This window comes from Carcharodon carcharias, chromosome 25, assembly GCF_017639515.1.
Source record: "Carcharodon carcharias isolate sCarCar2 chromosome 25, sCarCar2.pri, whole genome shotgun sequence".
Taxonomy (NCBI): Eukaryota; Metazoa; Chordata; class Chondrichthyes; order Lamniformes; family Lamnidae; genus Carcharodon; species Carcharodon carcharias.
In genome coordinates this window covers 27,028,138-27,050,858 of record NC_054491.1, presented here as the reverse complement: position 1 = coordinate 27,050,858, position 22,721 = coordinate 27,028,138, and the positions used below count along the sequence as shown (strand labels likewise).

At 45.8% G+C, this 22,721-nt stretch overlaps 1 protein-coding gene across 1 annotated transcript in view; it reads left to right on the top strand.

The window, feature by feature from the left end:
• The first annotated feature begins 8,565 nt into the window (after nt 1-8,565).
• grik4 (glutamate receptor, ionotropic, kainate 4) overlaps nt 8,566-22,721 on the top strand; it is a 170,915-nt gene continuing 156,759 nt past the window's right edge. Inside the window, exons 1-2 of the mRNA XM_041174285.1 lie at nt 8,566-8,641; nt 10,471-10,635. Coding sequence (XP_041030219.1) covers nt 8,566-8,641; nt 10,471-10,635 — 241 coding nt within the window. The remainder of the gene's footprint in view (nt 8,642-10,470; nt 10,636-22,721) is intronic.

Here is a 22,721-nt window from a genome sequence, read left to right as displayed (position 1 = left end):
AAGCAACGCAGAGGTAAAGTGCCACCAAGTTCTCCAAATCTTTATTCCCACCTTGGCACAAACTGCAAAGTCATGAGTGTTTTGGACCGCAGAACAGTTGTATGACTGCACATGTTGTACAATCTCCTTGCTAAAGCTGGTCATGGAGCAGTCACTGGTGGAGGCACTCACAGCCCCTTGCAATATCAGCATCTCACTTTAGACCAGTCTGCACCATGGTTAGGAGAATGCAATCCAATGGGCAAAGCTGCCACCAATCGGTCGGGTGGGAGTGGGCTCCAGATGTTTTTTTAAATTCATTCACAGGATGTGGGCTTCGCTGGCTGGGCCAGCATTTATTGCCCATCCCTAGTTGCCTTTGAGAAGTTGGTGGTGAGCTACCTTCTTGAATTGTTCTTGCATCCAGGTGGATGAGGTCTCGAGCAGCCATGCAGCGCACTAATCTCTGGCCATCTAAGTGGTGGTCAGCATTCTCCAGGAAGCATTAAGGGGCCTTCACACTTAACCAGGACAAGTTCTTAGTACACACGTGTGTCTCTCTTTTGTCCTACAGGAGGAGTATATCAGGATCATGGAGCCTGGTGAACTAGCTGTAAGCCCTGCGACGTACAGAGAGCAAAGACAACAGAGGACAGAGTGACTGAGGCACTTGGCTGCACAGAGGCAGGAGCAGCACCATCAGGAAGGAGGGGCAGCTGGGGCTCCCACACACGCTGCCAAAGAGCCACAGCGAACCATCACTGCTCGGGGCCCAGTGACACGCAGGGTCTCTAGACACCACCTTTCATTCCTGCAGATGACCGAGAACCAGTGTCTCCGAAGATTGCACGTGTCTAGGGACCTGGTCAGTCACACCTGCCAGCTGCTGCAGGATTTGGCACCATGAGTATATGGAGGGCATTCATTGCCAGTGGATGTGAAAGTGACTGCGGCGCATGATTTCTATGCCAGAGGCACCTTTCAGTCTCCACAGGTAATTCTGTGGGATTTCACAAGCCTCCACCCACAAATGCATCCATGAGGTCACGAATGTCATATTTATGTATTTCGTGTGGGACCAGGACAGCCAGGATGCAAGAGCAATTGGATTTGCCTGGATCTCGGGTTTCCCACAGGTGCAGGGTGTGATCAACTGCACACACATGGTGCTCAGATCTCTATCGCAACATGCGGCTAACTACATCAACCGCAAGCGATTCCACTCACTGAATGTGCAGCGGGAGTGCAACCACCAGAAACGCATCCTCCAGGTGTGCGCACGGTTTCCAGGGAGTGCGCACAATGCCTACATCCTCAGTCGGTCACAGATCCCTGGTGTCTTCCAGGGTCCACAGAGGCTGCAGGGTTGGCTCCTGAGGGACAAGGGCTACCCGCAGAGACAGTGGCTGATGACATCTGTGCGGCAGCCTCAGACTGCAGCAGAGCGACGCTTCTAATGAGGCTCATGCAGCAACTCACAACTTGGTGGAGCAGACCATCAGGAAACTGAAAATGAGGTTCTGGTGCCCGGACCAGTCTGGTGGCTCCCTGCAATACAGTCCGCAGCGGGTGTCATGCATCATCATCGTCTACAGCGCCCTTTACAACCTGGCGCTACAACAGGGAGAGGAGCTGGCTGAGGAAGAGATGGAGGAGCTGGAGGCCTCCTCTGATGAAGAGAACACTGAAGGGGATGAGGGTGAGGAAGTCCTCGAAGGCGATGATGACGGGGATGAGGTCCTCACACTGGCTAGATGTGGTAGGCACGCTCGGGAGGCCCTCATAGCTGCCAGATATGTGGAGGATGATGATGACATGCAGTGAGGTGACCCCATAGATCCTCACATCACATCTGTGAATGTTTGACTCCAGTCCAGCTTATGGCAGCGCAAATACCCTCTGTGAGAATGCTCCTGTCATGGATACGCAGTGCAGGCCCTAATAGTCACTTGATTGCAGGAGGATGATGACGAGATGCGGTGAGGACACTCCATAGATCTTCACATGGCCTCTGTGAATGTCTGAGAGCACACAGAGAGAATGAAAGGTTTCACATCTGGAGCGACACGAGCACTGCTCATCAGAACAAGGAGCCATTGGCAGGGAGATATTCTTGGGAGTTTATTGACAATAGTGAACAGTATGTACAAGTGATTAACACCCATGCCCAGGCTGTACAACTAATTTTCCTTAACTTTCCTAACCCTGCCGCTATATCTTGGTGCTCCACAGACATCCACAGTGGAGGTGGAGACAGCCTGCTGGTGTGAAATCGAACTGCCCCACACCCCTCTCACATACACACTGTTGAGGCCAACTATAGCATCAGCGATGGAGTTAAGCCTGCACAGCAGTGCAGGACCAATGTCCTGGACCAAGGTCTCCATGGCGTTCGCCATTCTACCAGTGTTGACCTAAGTGTGTTGCAATGCCAACGCTATCACCTCAGAGTGAAGGCAGTTGGATTCCTCCATCCTGCCTTACAATCTGAGGAGTGCAGCGGAAACCCCTTCCTGATGTTCCCGAGTTTGCCTTTGCAGCTCCAGCAACTGTGACATGACCAAGTCCAGAGGCTCCTCATCTGACTCGGACTCAGCAACATTCTGGCCTCTAGCAGTCCTCTGAGTGCTGGGAACCTGGAAAGTCCCTGCCTCCACCTGCTGTGTATCAGACAGTGCGATGTACTCCCGGGGCTACTCTAAAACTAGGTCCCACCAAGGTGTGTCTCTCTGCATTAGCGGAGAGTGTGGGTGAGCGCTGTGATGGGACTTCAGGGAGGGTGCCTCCAGATTCCTCTTCAGAGGTTTCTTTGGGACTTGATTGGAGGCTCTGGGTCATGGACTCCGTTGGCTGTTTGGCTGATGTGCCTACAAAAGCAAGGGGAGATAATTAGTGCATGGCAGTGGCCTGTGAAACAGGATACATCACTCACGGCATGGCTGTCTGATGGATGTTGCACTGCTGGATCCTCACTTGGTAGAGCAGCGCTGACCTCACCGTAAGCACAGGACCAGTCCAGATCCTTGCCGGCCAGCTGGATGGCTCTGTTTTCAAAGTCTTTGAGGACCTTGATTTCAAGCATTCCTCTACTGGTCCATGACCTCTCCCTGTTGTTTTGTGCCAGCTTGTCCTGCATGAATAGAGATGCAGAAAGTGTAAGCAGGGTGCTTGCCAGGCCAGATGATATAATGCCTGGCATGTATGGGTGGTGAGTGGTCCCATAGACGTGATGAGGACAATGACGGTGAGCATGAGAGAGTGAAAGGTGATGTCCCTTGAACTGACAGTGAGTGAGGGCCCTGTGGATGTGTGATGGGTTTGTAAGTTTGTGAGTTAAGATTGATGAGAAGAGTGACAACCTGGCAGAACAGAAGAGATCATTCATCCTTGTGCAACACTGGGTGGCTGTCCTCTTTTGAAGGCTGTTGGCGCTGACCACCGTCTCGCAAGCTTGGTTAGTCACGACCTTGCCCATCCTGCGGCCAGAGCAGGAGTAAAGGACATCCCAGCGGGATTCCGTGGCATCCAAACGTTCCAGTGACGTGTTGCTGAACCTGGGGGGGCTGCAGTCTTCTTGATTTTAGTGGATGTCTTCCCTGCAGAAGTCGTGGATTGGAAAAACTGAGACATGTGCATACGCGTGAACTTAGATATGGCTCCCAGCATGATGAAGCAGCAAGGTGATGGTGAGTGGGTGAATGTGAGCCCACCCACCATGGGAACAGCGTGTTTCCTGGGAATGCATAAATAATACGGTGAGCCTGGGACAATACAGCGTGAAAACCCGTGATGGCCAGGGTGTGAAACATCATTTTACCCATCGCTGGTGCATTTAGTGTGAATCTGGGATGATTCTGCCCTAGGGGTCAGATTAGTAAAACTTGAATAGTGGCAGTCCACTTTTTTTTAAAGCAAATGGAATTCTAGGTTTTATATTTAGCAGTATTGTATATAAAAGCTAGCAAATGATGTTGAATTTATATAAAACATTAACTTAATCATAATTTGAATATTATGTACAGTTCTAGGCACTACATTGTAGGAGTATTAGAATATTGAAAGGATAGGCACTAGCAGATTTGGAACCAGAAGCCAGAAAAGAAGCCAGAATAGTGGCAATTGTAACCATGCCCACCTGATAAAGTAGATGGATGGGCAGTTAAAATGTGCTGGACTACTTACCTACCTGAAAGCTACCTGAGCTCCACAGACAATGGTTTTGACTCAGGCTTTTTGCCCAGGACTCTTCTTTGAATATGCAGAATGAGATCCGATGACATCACTGGGCACTGACTGAAATTTTAACTTGGACTTGAGTGGAGAGGTTGCTATCATTCTTTGCCAGGCAGAAGAGAGTGAGGACCTGGTGGGAAGATGAACAGGCCCAAACAGGCAAGATTTTTAAATTTCCTTTACAGGACTGGATGAAGCAGGGAACTAGATGCGCAACACATCAAATAGGACTTGTTACTTGAAGTAATATGATTTTCTCCAGCAACTGTATGTTCCAGCCCCTGCTCATCTACAGTTAAAATTTACCTCATGGCTGTGAAGAAAGGCTCAATAATTGGTCTTTTTTCCTGAAACATAAGCAGTTAAATGGGTGCATGACTGAGATTTACAAAATTCTGAAATGCTTGAAATGGTAAATAGTAAAAGTTTCCATTGATTGGGTGAATCAATACCAAGATGTACTGAATGAAGATCGACATTAGAAAAATGAAAGAGAAGTTTTATATTATTTTTCACACAGAGCTATTAGAGCGTGGAATCATACAGTCATCTTGGCACAAAAAAGGCAGTTTGGCACCTCAAGCCCATGGCAGTGCTCTATAGACCAATCTATATCGTTCCAATTCCATCCATTTCCCGCTCTATCCCTGCAGCCTTGCAGGCTTCTTTTGCTCAAGTATTCATCCAATTTTACTTTGAAATCATTAATTGTCTCTGCTTCCACCACCCTCACAGGCAGTGAATTCCAGCGTAAAAAATGTTCTTCCTCTCATTCCCACTGCAGCTCTTGCCAAAACCTTAAATCTATGTTCCCTAGCCATTGTACCATCAATTAATATGAACAGCTTTTCTTTATCTACCTTATCTAAATCTGCTTTAATCTTTTAAACCTCTATCAAATCTCCCCGCTATCTCCTTTGCCCCAAGGAGAACAACCCCAGGTTCTCTTGTAGCTAAAATCCCTCATCTTTGGAACCATTCTGGTAAATCTCCTCTGCCGCCCCTCAAAGACCCTCACATCCTCCCTACAGTGTAGTAATCAGAACTGGATTCAATAGTCTAGTATTTTTTTTATTTATTCATTGGCTGTGAATATGATTGGCTGGGTCAGCATTTATTGCCCATCCCTAATTCCCCTTGAGAAGGTGATGGTGAGCTACCTTCTTGAACCGCTGCAGTCCATGTGGTGCAGGTACACCCACAGTGCTGTTAGGGAGGGCGTTCCAGGATTTTAACCCAGTGACAGTGAAGAAACGGCAGTATATTTCCAAGTCAGGATAGTGAGTGACTTGGAGGAGAACTTGCAGGTGATGGTGTTCCCATCTATCTGCTGCCCTTGACCTTCGAGAAGGTAGTGATTGTGCCTTTGAAAGGTGCTACCTAAGGAGTCTTGGTGAGTTCCTGCAGTGCATCTAGTAGATGGCACACACTGCTACCACTGTGCATCGGAGATGGAAGGAATGAATGTTTGTGGATGGGGTGCCAATCAAGCGGGCTGCTTTGTCTTAGATAATGTCAAGCTTCTTGAACATTGTTGGGGCTGCATTTTTCCAGGCAAATAGGGAGTATTCAATCACACTCCTGACTTGTGCCTTGTAGATGGTGGACAGGCTTTGTGGAGTCAGGAGGTAAGTTACTCACTGCAGGATTCTGAGCCTCTGACCTGCTCTTGTAGCTACAGTATTTATATGGCTGGTCCAGTTCAGTTTCTGGTCAATGGTAACCTCCAGGATAGTGGGGGATTCAGTGATGGTAAAGCCATTGAACATCAAGGGGTGAAGGTTAGGTTCTCTCTTGTTGGAGATGGTCATTGCCTTATACTTGTGTGGCACAAATGTTACTTGCCACTTGTCAGCCCATGCCAGGATATTGTCCAGGTCTTTCTGCATTTGTATGTGGACTGCTGCAGTGTCTGAGGAATCACAAATGGTACTGAACATTGTGCAATCATCAGTGAACATCCCCACTTCTGACCATCTTTTGGAAGGAAGGTCATTGATGTCCCTCTGACCATCAGCACCTTAATAGTCTTAAAGTCAGTCTCTCTATGGAGTGTACATCAGTGCCATGATCATTTAAAACTCTTTTCTTACTCTTCAGGCCATATTAGCCATTCCTTGTCACATTGTTTTTAGGTAGCTATCTGGGACCCATTCTTCAGTGCAGCTTCACCATGCACTCCCGCACACTAGTTACTTCACACGTAACAAATCACTTCTGCACACTTACACTGATGTAACAATTCCTTCTTTATTCTGTCATTGGAATTTCACATTTGTAAGTCACCTTTACAAGTTTCCCTATCTGTTGGATGTGATCTTCATTGATCCTTTTTCCCCCAAAAGAACCAAACTCCATTTTAAACTTTTTTTTAAAAATAGCTATATTTTCTTCAACTTTGCCTAAATTTTAGATTAAATTCCAGTTGCTTCAAAACCTTTTAATGTTCTGTAAGAAGTTTCTCACCCAAGATTTTATTTAATACAACTAGGATTTTAAAAGTTAAAGAGAGTCACCAGACAACACCACAACTTTACAGACTAACTGTAGAAAAGGAACAGAATATTTCCCATACCTCTTTTATTTATCCTTTTTCTCCTTTAAAATAATTTTCAAGTTCCAATATTTGCTGCTTAACCACATTTTAAAGAAATAATCAGTAAAATGTGTATTAAATTCGAATCTTTAGTTCTTTAACCCTGGTACAAATGTTCAGAAAAGTAAAAATTGGATTTCTGCCAAACTTCTTCAAGACTTCAGGCTTATCTTTATATTTTGGGAACAAACTATAGAGTTTTTTTTTAACAGACACACCAAGTACATTTTAATTCATACTTAAAGTAATACTTTCACCCAGTAACTTTATGGGGAGAATTTTCCCCATGTTGGGTGGGCTGGTCAGGAGCGGGCACGAGCAAGCTCAGATCCAATCACCACCCGCGATTGTGTCTGCGCCACCATTTTATGTGGGCAGGCGCCAATTAAGGCCCTCCCAGCGTAATGCGCAACTCCCAAGGATAGCGGGAGTGGGCAGGTGGTGGCAGGAGTGCAATGACCGCCAGGTCCAATGGTGACCCAGCTGCCTGTTTAAATGAAGCACTAGCAGCCTTGGAAAGGCCGATCACAATGGCAAGTAGAAGGGCTCACTAGAGGGCTGCTGGAGAGCAGGCCAGGCCGGAGGGTAGGACAGCGGAGCACTGTGCCCCTAGGTTTTCCAATGAGTGTCTAGCTGCTCTCCTGGAAGAGGTGGCAGCATGGCGGGAGATCCTGGTTCTGAGGGACAGGAGGCAGAGGCCCCCCACCTGACCAAATGTGCCTGGGAGGAGATGGCCGAGATAGTCAGCTCCCATGATGTGGTGCGGCGCACGTGGGTCCAGTGCCACAAGCGATTCAATGACCTCCTGCACTCGGGAAGGGTGAGTACCATGTTGGCAGAGGTCAATTAATGCAGCCGGCAGCCTTCCCCCTCCCACACCCCTTCCCCCCAACAACTCCGAGTGCAGTTACAGCATTGAATCCTTCACAGCATGTTTCCCTCGCTGGGTGGGCCAGCAGATATTGCCTATGCCTAGTTCACCCTGAGAGGGTAGTGTCGAGATGGGTTCTGCACCCGCAGCATGTGTGACACTGACACCAGAGTATAGTTTTGGGGGCAAACTCAAGGATCTGCACCTTGGCGCAGTGCTGGAACTGTGAAGCATGTCAAAGTCAGGGTGCTATCATGCTGGGAGGGCAGCTTCCAGTTGGCGGGACACCAATCCATCTGCTGCCCTTTGTGTTCCACATGCTTGTGCCTCCTTGCTTTGCGGGCTGCTTTGTCCTGGATGATGTCAAGCTTCTTGGATGTCGTGGGAGCTGCACTCAAGTGGGGAGGGAGTATTCCATCACACTCCTGATTTGTGCCTTGTAGATGGTGGACAGGCTTTGAGGAATTACTCGTCACATGATTCCTAGCCTCTGACCTGCTGGTGATGGTTAGATTCTCTCTTGTTGGAGATGGTCATTACCTGGCACTTGTGTGGCGTGAATGTGGAAAGGTGCCCTTGGCATTATGGTATTTGCTGGAGAATTTGTGGTTTGTTGTGTGGTCTGATGAGATAAATAAATTGTTTAAGCTATGGTGCAATTGCAATGTCTCAAAAGTTAGATGGATGAACTGACACACATTCTCTTGCTTAGTTGAGGTAGCCAAGTAACTGAAAACATATTCTCCTGAAAACATGTCCGAGTACATGTCAGGATAAGGTGATAAGTAAAGAAAATTGGAAAATGTTTTTTAAAGCTTAATTTCTTCTCTGTACCAGGGCTGGAGTTGGCAAAGGAAGTAACAATCTCCATGAGGAAGCACGGAAAATGTTGCATTTCTTGATACTGCTGGTGTTGTCGTCTTTGAGGAAAAGTTCCGAATTCCCACATTCACTCCGGATGGGTCAGTATATTTTATATCCCTAAGAATAGTTCTTGATTCGGAGGTTTATGATCAGGAAATATAACTTGCCCCACATTTTTAGGAGATTTTTAATGGAAGGTACCTCAATTGTTCCATAATTTATCAGTGTAATATAATTGTTCTGTATTTAATTCCTGCTCAAAGTTACTTAGGGACCAAAGCCCCAATCTTAACTCTAGGTAGTGTGAAGGAGGAGAACTAGTGAAATGAGCTGGAAATTCATTGACTGCTCCAGCAATGATACCCAGGCTAATTTAATTCCTGGGCTTCATTTACATCCAGCCAGCTTACTTCCCACCAAGAACAGGGAACAAGTTTGCAGAAAAGCTGCAAAATAGTACAGCTCTGCTTGTCCATTGTAAATGCTGGGTTTGGTTCTCATGACTATGATGCTTTTGCGAAGAGGAAGACTAAATGTCTCCCCGTGAGACTTAGAGGAACACCCCTCCACCTTTTAACCCTCCATTTGTTCTCTCCTTAACATTTGTCTCCTAGTCCTCTTACCTTCTAGCTCTCTCCCTCCCTCTTACCTCAGTTCTATATTTATCTTATATCTCTCCCCTTCATCTCCAAGTTTTGCCTCACCACACAGCCGACCCCCTCTTTCCCATCATCTAGGTCTCTCTGAAACATCAAAAAGGAAGCAATGACTGTCACCCTCATCTCTACCATTGATATTGGGTCTCCTGAGCTAGCAATCAAAGTTGCCTTCCTGAATGAAAAAGTCAACCAATACCTTGGTGTGAAATCTTCTGAGGTTATGTCTAGTGATCAAAGGCCCCAGATGGTATGGATTGGAAAGCAGTTCTATGATAATGGTGTGAAATATATAGGACCAAGCATTAAATTGTGTCAAACTTAGAAATGCAGATAAGGAGCTTGTTGACTGCTTCATTTCCTACACTACACCTTGGAGTAGTAAAAAGGTGTGCATGCTCTTGTAATCCTGGGAGCTATGCAGGCAGGAGTATAATCCCAGACTGTTCAGTATTTGGCTACTGTTATAGGAGTCCTAACCTCCTCAGTATTTAGTTCTGTATTTGGAACATATGAAGATAGTAACAGGAGGAAACTATTCAACCAATTAAGCCTGTTTCACCTTTCAGTTAGCTAATGGATGATCTATACCTGAACTCCATTTAATCACCTTACCTCCATAACCCTCAGTGCCCTTTCCCAACAAAAATCTATCAATCTCAGTATCGAAATTCAAATTGATTCTGTGACTATCAGAATCCATAACCTACTGGGGACAAAGTTAAAATTTTGATAACCCTTTGTTAATTGTATATTAATTGTTTTGCATTTTATGCAGGTGGTTTGCATTAATTGGGAATTCATTTGATCCCCCATAAATGGACAAAGACAAAAACTGTGATTGTTGATTTAGGAGATGTATGCTTGTACTGTGTAACTCTGTTAATAAATATAAAAGTGTGTAAAGATTGCTGCAGTTCTATTCTTCACCAATTAGCTTTCTGGTATAGAACACCTTTGGGTGAAAATTTACTCCCTGTTTTTGCTTCCTTATCCATCATATTACTGACCTCAATTTTTTAAAATGTGGCTACTGGAGTAAGACTACTCCTCCCCTCTCCTCCCCCACCACCCCACCACACCCCTGCCTTGTATATTTAATTCAGATTTTAATTAAATCAATGTAAGAAGTCACTGGACAGAGGAAGTATGGGGCTTCCCAAACTGTGTACAATCTGGTAGAATGATTGGCAACTAAACCTTCAGCTGCTCTCCACTGTTTGGATCAAAAGATAATCATTGACATCAGTTACTGAATTTGTGTTTTCCAGCTGCAATTCTTGATGATCCAATGGAGTGCAGCAGAGGTGAAAGACTTGCCATTAGTCTTGCGAAAAATCATATCAACCATATGGTGGATCAATCTGAAAAGGCAAGACTGGACGTTGACCTGTTTGAGCTGCTACGGGACAGTGAATATGAAACAGCAGAAACTAGTAGGTACTCAAACAAGCCTGTCCTTTGTCTCACTTCAGCAGAAAACATTGGGTCAAGATTTTGTTGTATGTTGTTTGTGACTGGCTAAGAGATATACCTCAATAATAACACCTTTATTGTAAGAACATAACTATTTACAGATATATAAGACTACAGGCATTATTCAGTCTAAGTCATGAGCTTTCTCTTTCTAGAGTCTTAGTCATCTGATTCCTTCTTAACGTCATCATGTTGGTGGAACTAGTTCTCCAGTTCCACACATTAACTCCTTCAGCCCTGAACATACAAACGCTATATCTCCCCCCCAAGTCTTTGTCCAAATATATTTTATATGTATATTTATATGCTACCCCTTCTCCCCCCCAAGTCTCTTACTTTTTAGATTTAATCAGTCTGGAGGTTCCACAACCTGATTATGTCCTCGTGAGGAGTGAAAAGTTGGTAGTCTCCCCTTGCACTTCCTTGCTTTGAATTGGTTGGCCTTTGGTAAGAGTTGCAGCATCTGGTGTGTTGTCAGCTTGACTCTCAACATCTGGTTCTCCCAAATGTATAATGGATGGAAATGGAAAGGACTCGAAACATTAACTCTTTTTCTCTCTCTCCAGATGCTGCTGGACCTGCTGAGTTTTTCCAGCATTTTTTGTTTTTGTATAATGGATGGTTCTCTTATCTGAATCTAGACTTGATCCTCTTCTTCCTCTCCTTGCTGTTGTGCCTCGATCCATTGTTTCTCTCTCATGAACGGATTTTGTGGGTTTATCCCTTTCTTTACATTTACTATGTTCTCTATGCTTGCTTGTTGAATTGACGCTGCTCTCTTTTGACGGTTTCCTCCACCATCTTTACTCCTGGAGCAATGACTCCTTCTAGCCTCTGGTTCATGGAGTTTTTGGGAGTCCTGGATTGCAGCCTCTGGAAGTAACTGAGTAAGCAAGACAGGTAGCTGTGAGGAAGGCACTTGATTATGATCTTGCTTTCCCTCAAATTCCAGTAAACCCGGTGTAGCAGGAAGGTCAGTGTTTTCCAACATGGAAGAGGTAGACTGCCTGGTTTAGTTCTGTCTCTGGTTCTGGATTTGTTTGACTGCTAACACCCTGGGCTACCACTTTTGCTGGATGGATATGTGCAGGTGCACTTACCAAGGGGTCATCAATGTTAAATAAACATGGTGTGGATCAGTGTACCCTATCGCCTGGCTTTCATCTTCCACCCTCTCTGCTGACACACTGAGTGATGAAGGGTTATGGTTGCACTCAGATACTCATTAGTCCAATCAGGTCAGTACCACTTAAGGGAGAACAAGTTTAATCTCTGTCCCTGGGACATCTTCTTGGAAAAAAGCTGGATTATCAGCCTCAGTGAAGAGATCAGCAGTGAAGTCCCAGTCGAAGTCATCAGAGTAGATGGATAGTTTGAGGGGCTTTGATTCAGCATAACCGATGAATGTCAGTACATTGACATCTTATAGACTCATAGATGTCTACTGCACAGAAGGAGGCCATTCGGCCCGTCGTGTCTATGCCGGTCGACAAAAGTCTGACTACACTAATCCCGTTTTCCAGTGCTTCGCCATAGCCCTGAAGGCTGTGGTAACCCAAATGAATATCTAAATACTTATTAAATGTTATGAGAGTTTCTGACTCAACCACCCTTTCAGGCAGTGAGTTCCAAACTCCCACCGCCCTCTGGGTGAAAACCCTCCAACCCAGGCAGCATCCTGGTCAATCACCTCTGCACCCTCTCCAGTGCAATCACATCCTTCCTGTAATGTGGTGACCAGAACTGCACGCAGTACTCCAGTTGTGGCCTAACCAGCGTTTTATACAGTTCCAGCATAACCTCCCTGCTCTTGAGTTCTATGCCTCGGCCAATAAAGGCAAGTCTCCCATATGCCTTCTTAACAACTGTTTGATAAGGTTGAGGTCGACACAGGTGTTTCGGCTCAGAAAAGAAAATTCCTGATTGCGAATAAACATAGAAACATAAAAAATAGGAGCAGGAGTAGGTCATTTGGTCCTTCGAGCCTGCTCAGCCATTCAATATGATCATGGCTAATCCTCTATCTCAATGCTGTACTCCCCCACTCTCCCCAAAACCATTGATGCCTTTAGAGTCTAGAAATCTATCTATTTCCTTCTTAAACACATTCAATGACTTGGCCTCCACAGCCTTCAGTGATTGAGAATTCCACAGGTTCACCACCCTCTGAGTGAAGAAATTTCTCCTCATCTCAGTCCTAAATGGTCTACTCCGTATCCTGAGACTGTGACCCCTTGTTCTAGACCCTCCCCAGCCAGAGGAAACATCACCTCTGCATCCAGTCTGTCCAGCCCTGTCAGAATTTTATACATTTCAATGAGATCTCCTCTCATTCTTCTAAACTCCAGTGAATACAGGCCTAGTTGGCCCAATCTCTCCTCATACAATAATTCTGCCATCCCAGAAATCAGTCTGGTGAACCTTTGCGGCACTCCCTCTATGGCAAGTATATCCCTTCTTAGGTAAGGAGACCAAAACTGCACACAATGCACCAGGTGTGGTCTCACCAAGGCCCTGTACAGCTGCAATAAGACATCCTTGCTCCTGTACTCAAGTCCTCTTGAAATGAAGATCAACATTCCACGTGCTTCTTAACTGCTGCATCTACATGCTTGCTTTTAGTGATTGGTGTACAAGGACACCCAGGTCCCTTTGTACATCAACATTTCCCAATCTATCACCATTTAAGTAATATTCTGCCATTCTGTTTTTCCAACCAAAGTGGATAACCTCACACTTCTCTGCATTGTACTGCATCTGCCATGTATTTTCCCACTCACTCAACCTGTCTAAATCACCTTGAAACCTCTTAACATCCTCCTCACCACTCACTATTCTCATCTGTGAATAGATGGGGCCCAAGCACTGATCCCTGTGACTACCCTACTAGTCACCGCCTGCCATTCCAAAAAGGACCATTTATTCCTACTCTGTTTTCTGTCTGCTAACTAATTCTCAATCCATGCCAATATATTACCCTCAATCCCATGTACTTTAATTTTACACACTAACCTCTTATGTGGGACTTTATCAAAAGCTTTCTGAAAATCCAAATACACCACATCCGCTGGTTCTTCCTTAGCTATTCTGGTAGTTACGTCCTCAAAAAACTCTATAGTTTTGTCAAACATGATTTCCCTTTCATAGATCCCTGTTGACTCTGTCTATTTCTGTTGATATTTTCCAAGTGTTCTATTATCACATCCTATATAATAGACTCTAGCATTTTCCCTACCACTTACATTAGGCTAACTGGACTGTAATTCCCTTCCCTCTTTTTTTAAATAGCGGGGTTACATTTGCCACCTTCCAATCTGCCAAAATACACAGAATTTTGGAAGATGACAACCAATGCATCCATTATTTCCACGGTGCCCTGGGATGTAGATTATCAGGCCCAGGGGATTTATTGGCTTTCAGTCCCATTAACTTCTCCAGCACTCTTTTTTTAGTATCACTAATTTCCTTCGATTCCTCCTTCTCACTAGAACTTCGATTCCCTAGTGTTTCTGGGAAGTTATTTCTGTCTTCCTCCGTGAAGACAGAACTAAAGTAGTTGTTTAATTGCTCTGCCATATAACATCCAATATTTGCAATATCTGTTTGTCCCTGTACTCGAGGAGTGTTTGTTACATGTCTATGACTGGTAGTTTGATCCCTCCTGGATGATATAACAGTGTTTCCATTGTCCTCAGCCATTGGTTTGCTAGCAATGGTTCTTTATCAGACAGGAACTCACCAAGGTTCCTTAGACTGCACCTTCCTAACCCACGACCACTGCCATCTAGAAGGACAAGGGGAGCAGATAGGTGGGAACACCACCACCTGAAAGTCCCAAGTCACCCTCCAAGTCACTCACCATCCTGACTTGGAAAGTTCCTTCACTGTCACTGGGTCAAGATCCTGGAACTCGCTTCCTAACAGCACTGTGGGTGTACCTACACCATAGGGACTGCAGCGGATCATGAAGGCAGCTCACCACCACCTTCTCAAGGGAAATTAGGGATGGGCAAAAAATGGTGACCCAGCCAATGAAGCCCACATCCCATGAATGAATGAAAAATAAAGGACTGTGGCACTTGCTCCTGTATCCAATTTGAAATTATTGATTTGTCCATTAACATAAATATCCGTATTCCAGGAAGTGTATCTTGGGTCTTTGATCTCACCTACGAAGTATTGTTTTTCATCTTTTTGGTGAGAATCCTCTATTTCATTGATGGCCTTGTGTGTGAAGGTTTTCTCTTGATGCTCTGTGTATCTAGAGGTTTTAGTTCTGCGCATTATTTGTGCCTGTAGGGCTTTTTGGCACCACAGCACTGGCACACATTACTGGCATCTTGAGCTTTTGTTCCATAAGGTCTTTTTTGTGCCACAGTGTCTTTGGCATGCTTTTATTTAATAAGTTGTATCATCACTGGGGGTTTTCAGAACCATGGTTTATCTTCCCTTTTTAGTATGGTCACATTTTTCTGATGGACCTCTGTCCGGCTAATTGTTTTGCCTTCTCCAAAATTAAATCTCCTTTGAATTACAGTAGGTCATATGCAGTGTCATTGGTTACCCTGACTATGCTGAGGTATCAGCTCAGATTTAAAATCAACATATTCACAATTTTCAGCCAGTCAATACAGGTCATTGATAAAGGTTGTCTAGGTTTCTGGATCCTTTTGTTAAACTTGGCTCTTTCTAATACCTTGTTGCTCTGTAGGTCAAAATAATTATCAAAAGCTATTAAGACCTCTTTGAATTTATCTGATGTTTCATTAATGTCTATGTCTTTCTATCACATCATCAGGAATTGGTCCAATAGAGTACAGCAATGTATTGGCTTTACTCGGCCTTTGACTTATTGTTTACTCAGCTGCAATTCTAAAGCTTAAAAATTTCTTCCTCCATAATGCTCAATTCTGTGTCTGACCTGGCCCTTCCATGTGCTCAAATTGACCTGGCAAGGTGAACTTGGAATCCATAGCTGTTTTAAGCTCTTAGGAGTTTACCTGGATTTTTAAAATTCTGTTGCAATAATGGAGTTTTCCCATGCTGATCAGGCTTTTACTGATACTCACTGCAGTCACTAATCCTCTTTGGTAGTCATTACTAAACATTGCTGAATTTTGAAACGAATCACTGGAATTAATGATTAAAGCCAGTTCACTGCTTTCCTCCCTTTAGGAAGTGGTTTTGAGCAGCCAATTTTTTTTTTCAGTTGTTACAATCCAGGTTGGTGGGTAGAGCACGTGAGGTTTATGCTTCACTGTTAGAAGAAATGTCGATGACATTTGATGTGGTTGCATACAAGTTGGTTCCTGAGGCATACAGACAGAAATTTAGGAATATGAGAAAACAGCCTGGGCAAACTTATATTGAGTTTGAGAGATTAAAACAAAGTAACTTTGACCGGTGGATACGGGCATTAAAGATCGAGACAATATATGCAGCTCTTAGAGAAGTAATACTTTTGGAAGAATTTAAAGATTCAATTCCTTCGGTAGTGAGAGCTCATGCAGAGGAACAGAGGGTTCAAACGGTAAGCAGAGATAACTGATGAACATGAGTTATTTCATAGAGCTAAAATTTTTACTCGTCACCCTTTTAAATCACAAAAGGATAGAAAGTGGGAGGGTGAAAGGAAGATGGGTGGTCAGGGAAGAGTAGGAGTAGGTAGAAATTCCCAGGAAGTTTTTTCTCAAAATAAAAAGGAGGGTGCTGAGGGTAGAAGTGACTTTCGAAAATTGAGGTGCTTTCGTTATAACAAAGTTGGACATACAAAGTCAGCATGTTGGGGCAGAAGTTTCCATCTGTCGGGGGCACAGGCGGGTGCAGCCAGCGTATTTCCTGACTCCCGAAGATAGTGGGAGCGTGCAGGCAGCGGCGGGCATGCACAGACCACCAGGTCCAATGTCGACCTGGCAGTCTGTTTAAAAGAAAGCCTGGCAGCCTCCTGTAGACTGCTCACAATGGCCAGTGCTAGGCCGCAGCAGAAGGGTTCGGGTGAGCAGGCCAGGCTGGAGGGTAGGGCAGGGGACTGGTGCGTCCCTCATTTTTCTGATGACTGCCTTGCTACCCTCCTCAAGGTGGCAGTGCTTTGGGAGGTATTGATGCCCAGGATGGGAGGATGAGGCTTCCCCCACATGCCTGGGAGGAGGTGGCGGAGGTGGTGAGCTCCCGCGATATGGTGCGGCGCACCCAAATCCAGTGCCGCAAGGGCTTCAATGATTTGTTGCACTCTGGCAGGGTGAGTACCATGTTGGCATTGGGCATTTAACCAAACGGGTAACCTTATTCTCTGTGCCCACCCCCCACCCCGCCCCCCACCACCAAGTCTCAGTGTCGTGACTGCATTGAATCATTGACGGCAATTTTCCTTTGCCGGGTGGGCCAGCAGATATTGCCCATGCTGAGGTCAGCCTGAGTGGGTCATGAGGAGATGAGTTATTCTCCGCAGTATGTGTTGATCTGAGTCCCACATGACTGGTTTGGGGGCAACCTGGAGGAGCTGCACCTAGACGCAGACTCAGAACTCCAGGTCATGTCCTAGTCAGGGTGATCAGATTGTGGAAGGGGAGCTTCAACGTGGCGTGGCAATGAACCATCTGCTGCCCTCTGTGCTCCATGTGTTATGGGAGGAAATACCATGTGGTTCCTAATGTGACATAGGCAGCATGCGTCCAAGGGGGCGTTGTGGGGGTGGGGAGCAGGCCTAGCATCTTTGTATGAGTGATCAGCAGCAGTGGGGTGAGGAGGCACTGGAGGCCTGATGTGTCCCACTCTGGTTGGGGTGGGCCGTCCGTGTGCAATTTGCCCTAATCAATGCTCTTCTCTCTTTTTCAAGAGAAGAATGCGCAGAACGCAGCCGAGCGTGTGAGGCTGGAGGCGGCCAGACGCAACTCTCCATACAAAGCATCTTTGAGCAGGAGGCCCTTGAGCTGGAGAGGCGCCATGCACCCAGGTCCACTGGTGTTGGTAAGGTTGGGGTGCCACGGCCAAGTATTTATGCCCAACAGTGAGGGCAGCATTGTCCTCCCAATGGCCATATCACTGATAATTGGTAAATTAGTTATTGTTGCAACATTGCTGGGCCATTGGTTATGGAAGGCTGAGCGCATAATAAGCCGGGGGTACAGGGGTGAACTTTGTCGTTGTCTCCACGCTAACTGATCCACTGTCCTTGTTCTTCCTTTCAGCATCATCAGAGCACGGCCGGGAGGAGGAGCAGCAGATGCCTCCTCTCACACCTCGGGGGCTTGAAGTCTCACCGGTGTCACATCATTTCTGCCAGGCAGGCACCAACGCAGATACAAGCACCTCGGTGGGGATTAGAACAATGGCTAGTGCCCCGGGGCACAACAGTGAGGGCACTTCACACGTGCTGGAGGAGCTGGCAGAGACAGAGAGTGCCCATGGTGCCAGCAGTCGGAGGACTTCAGGGGACCAGGCACATGCTCAGTCGAAGCCTGATGATGTGCCTCTGGAGTCGTCCATGACGCAGCAAGTGCAGGAAATGCAGCTGGGTGTGCGGGAGCATCTGAGGGAGATACATGAGTTATGCTTGGCTTGGTGTCCATGGTGGAGGGGTCTATGCAGGCTATTGCCAAAGCAATGAGCCGCATGTCCGAGCACCAAGTGTCCTCCATGGAGAGAGTAGCAACTCTCGTGGAAAGCCTACTCCAGGAGACCTGCCAGGGCTTTCTGGGGATGCAATTTGACCAACAAGCCCTCACATCAGCAATGACCTCAGCTGGTCAGTGCCAGTGTGGGAGATGGTGTGGGCATCAAGTTTCCCAGCTCATTGCCCATCCATCCACAGTGAGCAGGGAGATCTGAAGCAACCTCACGTTGGCGCAGCAGCTGCCTGTTGTCTCTGCGGGCTCCTCTCAGGGCGGTCCAGGTGAGGGCGGCAGCTCCTCCGGCCCTTTCCCAGTGACTGTATCATCCAGTAAGGCTGTGATAACTGGGGGGACGCCAGCTGTGGAATAGGCAGCTCCCTCCCAGGCAGGACCAGCACAGGCTCCATGGGCTAGAGGATGACCGCCAAGGTCATCAAGGCCAACAGGACAGCAGAGTCAGCAGGCTGGCTCAGATGCCACTCCCAGCAATGGGGCAACACCAAGACGTAACACCCGGAAACGTAAACACAAAGCACCTTATGCACACCACGGGTTTTTTTCACTGGTGCTTTTGTGTTGGCCCAAGACGAGGTCCTTATTATTTCTTTTTGTTTGTTAACACTATTGTTTTCTCTTTATGATAAATTATTTTGCTTCACACATTAAATGCAGATATGTGACCATGGCTGAGGGTGCCTCGTTTCTTCTGCATGTGTATGGTTGACAAAAGTGTAATGAGTGATTTGTTGGACATTCAGCTTTATTTACAAGGCCCTTAGTGCTGCTGACCTGGCAGATTTTGCCACCTAAGTGTCAAGTATCGAGGCGGCAGCCCAGGCTTGTCCTGGTGAAACATTTGTGTTGTGCTAGCTGAAGGTTCGTTGGATTAAAGTATCCCAGGTAATGTAATATTGTAAGTATATAGAGGTAGTGTAAGATGGGTTAGTGAAATGTCTTTTTAAATTCTGACAGTTAATTTTTCAATAAGTAAGATATAATAATTTTCATAATGTTATTTTGAATTTATTGTAGAGAGGTCTGTATCTATGTATGTGTGTGTCTGTGTGTGTGGTCCTTAATTGAATTATAGACAGTTGGGCTGAAGGCTTTGATGTAAAAAGAGAAGATAGGTTTGAAATACTAAATAGAAAAACATGGGGGAAGTCTTAGAATGTGAGGTGTAAAAGGTACGTTTGCATTTTAAAATAAACCAGGCTAGCTTGAATTCAAAAGAGGGGGTGCAATGTTTCGCCTAGTCAGGAGAAGTTAAGAAACAATGTGTTTATTTTTCCCAAAGATTACTCGTAAAATTGGTAACATGATAGATTTTTATTATTAGAGAGGTAAAGTCCAAAGGCATAGTGAAACAATGAGAATTTTCATTCAAAGGGGAAAACATGTATAAAGGAGAGAAGACAACGTGCAAGGGAAGGCATTCTAAGATCTAACAAATGTGAAAAGCCTCCAGCCTCCGTGCCCAAACTGCAGTCTGCAAGAACTGAAGTTAAGAAAACTCACTTTGAATTTGAGTGTTCGGGATATCATATTACTTTGCCTTAAACTCTATGGCCAGGATTTTCAGCTCCATTTGTGGGCACGTGCCCAACACACCTGAGTGTGAAATAGCGCGTGATATTTCGGTCGTTGGGCATGTGTGAGAGTTGGCAGTGCACCGCTGACAATTAAGCTGATTATTAAGGGCCTTAAGCAGCTATTTAAGCAGAACTTTTCACTGCCTGTCCAACCTTACGGTTGGCGGGCTGGCAAATAGGCCAGGCGGCCTTTGCATTTTTAGTGAAACCTCATCGCCGGGCAGGATGTGGTTTCCAACAATGAATTAAAAGAAAAATTTCCAAACTCAGTTTTAACTTGTCCCTCTTCATGTGACTGAGTCACATGGGGACATGTTTACATTAATTGTAGATTCTTCTTTTATAATTTTAAAAATCTTCAGCTCCCTGAGGCAGCTCTGTGCCTTCAGGGAGCTTTCAGTGAGTGCACCCCTGCATAAACACATGCATAAACTTCAGCGCTCGCATTCCTTCTGCTCTCACCCAGGCAGCGCTGAGGTTTTCAGCATGCATTTCATGCTGGCTGGCCATCAATTGGTCAACCAGCGTGAAATTGTCGGGGTCCGATCCCGGGCGGCCAACCTTTTCGCGGCCGCTCCCAGGCCCGTCCAACGAGGAGAAAATCCTGCCCTAGGTGTTTTTACTGTTGCCTTAAAGGTGCAACTGGGAGTTAGATTAACTAGGGGAGCTAGGAGTTATCGTAATAATAATTTGTAGATCTATGTATGTGCTTAAAATCATTTTTTCAAATTAATAACGATTTAATCTAGTTTTGTGAAAGAAACAGAGGGAAAAATTTCCCCCCAATGGGGGGGGGGGGGCGCAAACCCGATTGGCGCCCCCAATTGGGGCCGCACCCCAATTTTACGTGTGTGGGCCAATTAAGGCCTGCCCCTCGTGACGCTCGCCCGGAAGCACTGTGCACTCCCTATGCGGGTGGAGGGGTGTGGGGGGAGATTCCCTGAGTCGCTTCCTGTGCTCTTTTGCGCATGCACGTGGAAGAGTGCAGAAATTCCCCTGAGGCACAGAGCTGCCTCAGGGAGATTAGTTTGACATGTGTAAATTTAAATAAAGGAGAAAAAAAACTTTTAAAGCATGTCCCTCATGTGACACTGTCACATAAGCTGGGACATATCAAAGAATTAATGTAAAAATTTTTATTAGATTTTAAAACACTTCATGAAAACTCATCTTGCCCATGGATGAGGTTTTATGGAAAATGCAAAGGCCGCCTGGGCTCTTCTCCTGCCCGCCAACCTTAAGGTTGGATGGGCAGCTCATTTAATTGAGCTAAATAGGTTTTAAATGGCCTTAATAGGCCTTTAACAGTTCGGCGGGTGCACAGCTGAGTTGGCTGCGCGCCCGCCGAACTATAAATGTAAATGACATGCGGTGATGTCGGGACACCCGCCTGACGTCCCCGCACATCATTTTACGCATCGGCAAGTGAGCCTCACTCCTGCTCGCCAACCAGAGAATTCAGCCCCAAGACTCGCTGGCCTTATCACTACTGAATTCAAAGCCTGCATCTTGAAATAAATACAAATTGCAAATAGTTGTGGCAGCTGCTTCAAGTTTCCCTCTGGGATTTGAGCAGGTTGGCATTTATCATCCACCTGCCAGTAAACTGACCAGCCCAATAACACAGGCTGGGAAAAGCACCAGGGAAAATTTAACTCGCCCCTCACACACGAGGTTGAATTTCCGTTCCTGGATTTTTTTTTATATTCATTTACGGGATGTGGGCTTTGTTGACTGGGCCAAGATTTATTGCCCATCCCTAATTGCCCTTGAGAAGGTGGTGGTGAGCTGCTTTCTTGAACCGCTGCAGTCCATGTGGTGTAGGTAAACCCACAGTGCTGTTAGGGAGGAGGTTCCAGGATTTTGACCCAGCGACAGTGAAGGAACGGCGATATATTTCCAAGTCAGGATGGTGAGTGGTTTGGAGGGGAATTTTCAGGTGATAGTGTTCCCATGTTTCTGCTGCCCTTGTCCTTCAAAATGGTGATGGTCATGAGTTTGAAAGGTGCTGTCTAAGAAGCCTTGTTGAGTTTCTGCAGTACATCTTGTAGATGGTACACATTGCTTCTGCTGTTCGTCAATGGTGGAGGGAATGAATGTTTGCAGATGTGGTGCCAATCACACTGGCTGCTTTGTCCTACTTCTGTGTCAAGCTTCTTGAGTGTTGTTGGTGCTGCACTGATCCAGGCTAGTGTAGAGTATTTCATCACACTCCTAATTTGTGCCTTGTAGATGGTGGACACGCTTTGGGGAGTGAGGAGATGAGCTACTCTGACCTGCTCTTGTAGCCACAGTATTTATATAGCTGGTCCAGTTCAGTTCCTGGTCAATGGTAACCCCGAGGATGTTGAAAGTGGGGATTCAGTGATGATAATGCCATTGAATGTCAAGGGGTGATGGTTAGATTCTCTCTTGTTGGAGATGGTCATTGACTAGCACTTGTGTGGTGCGAATGTTACTTGCCACTTATCAGCCCAAGTCTGGATACTGTTCAGGTCTTGCAGCATTTGGACATGGACTGCTTCAGTATCTGAGGAGTCATGAATGGGGCTAAACATTATGCAATCATCAGCGAACATCCCCACTTCTGACCTTATGATGAAGGAAGGTCATTGATGAAGCAGCTGTAGGATAAAATGCACATGGGGAACCCACAAATGCCAATCTCGGGACCCAGAGGTTTACTTTGAAAGAATAGGCCAATTAAGTGGGAGGCCTGCTATCACGTAAGATTGGCAACAGAGGCTGGAGCTGCTGATGTAGGTAGGGGAACATGAGGATGCCTCAAGGTGGAAGCGGCCTCTGAAGAATTTTTCAAAGACTAAAATTAAAAAAGTGGTCACA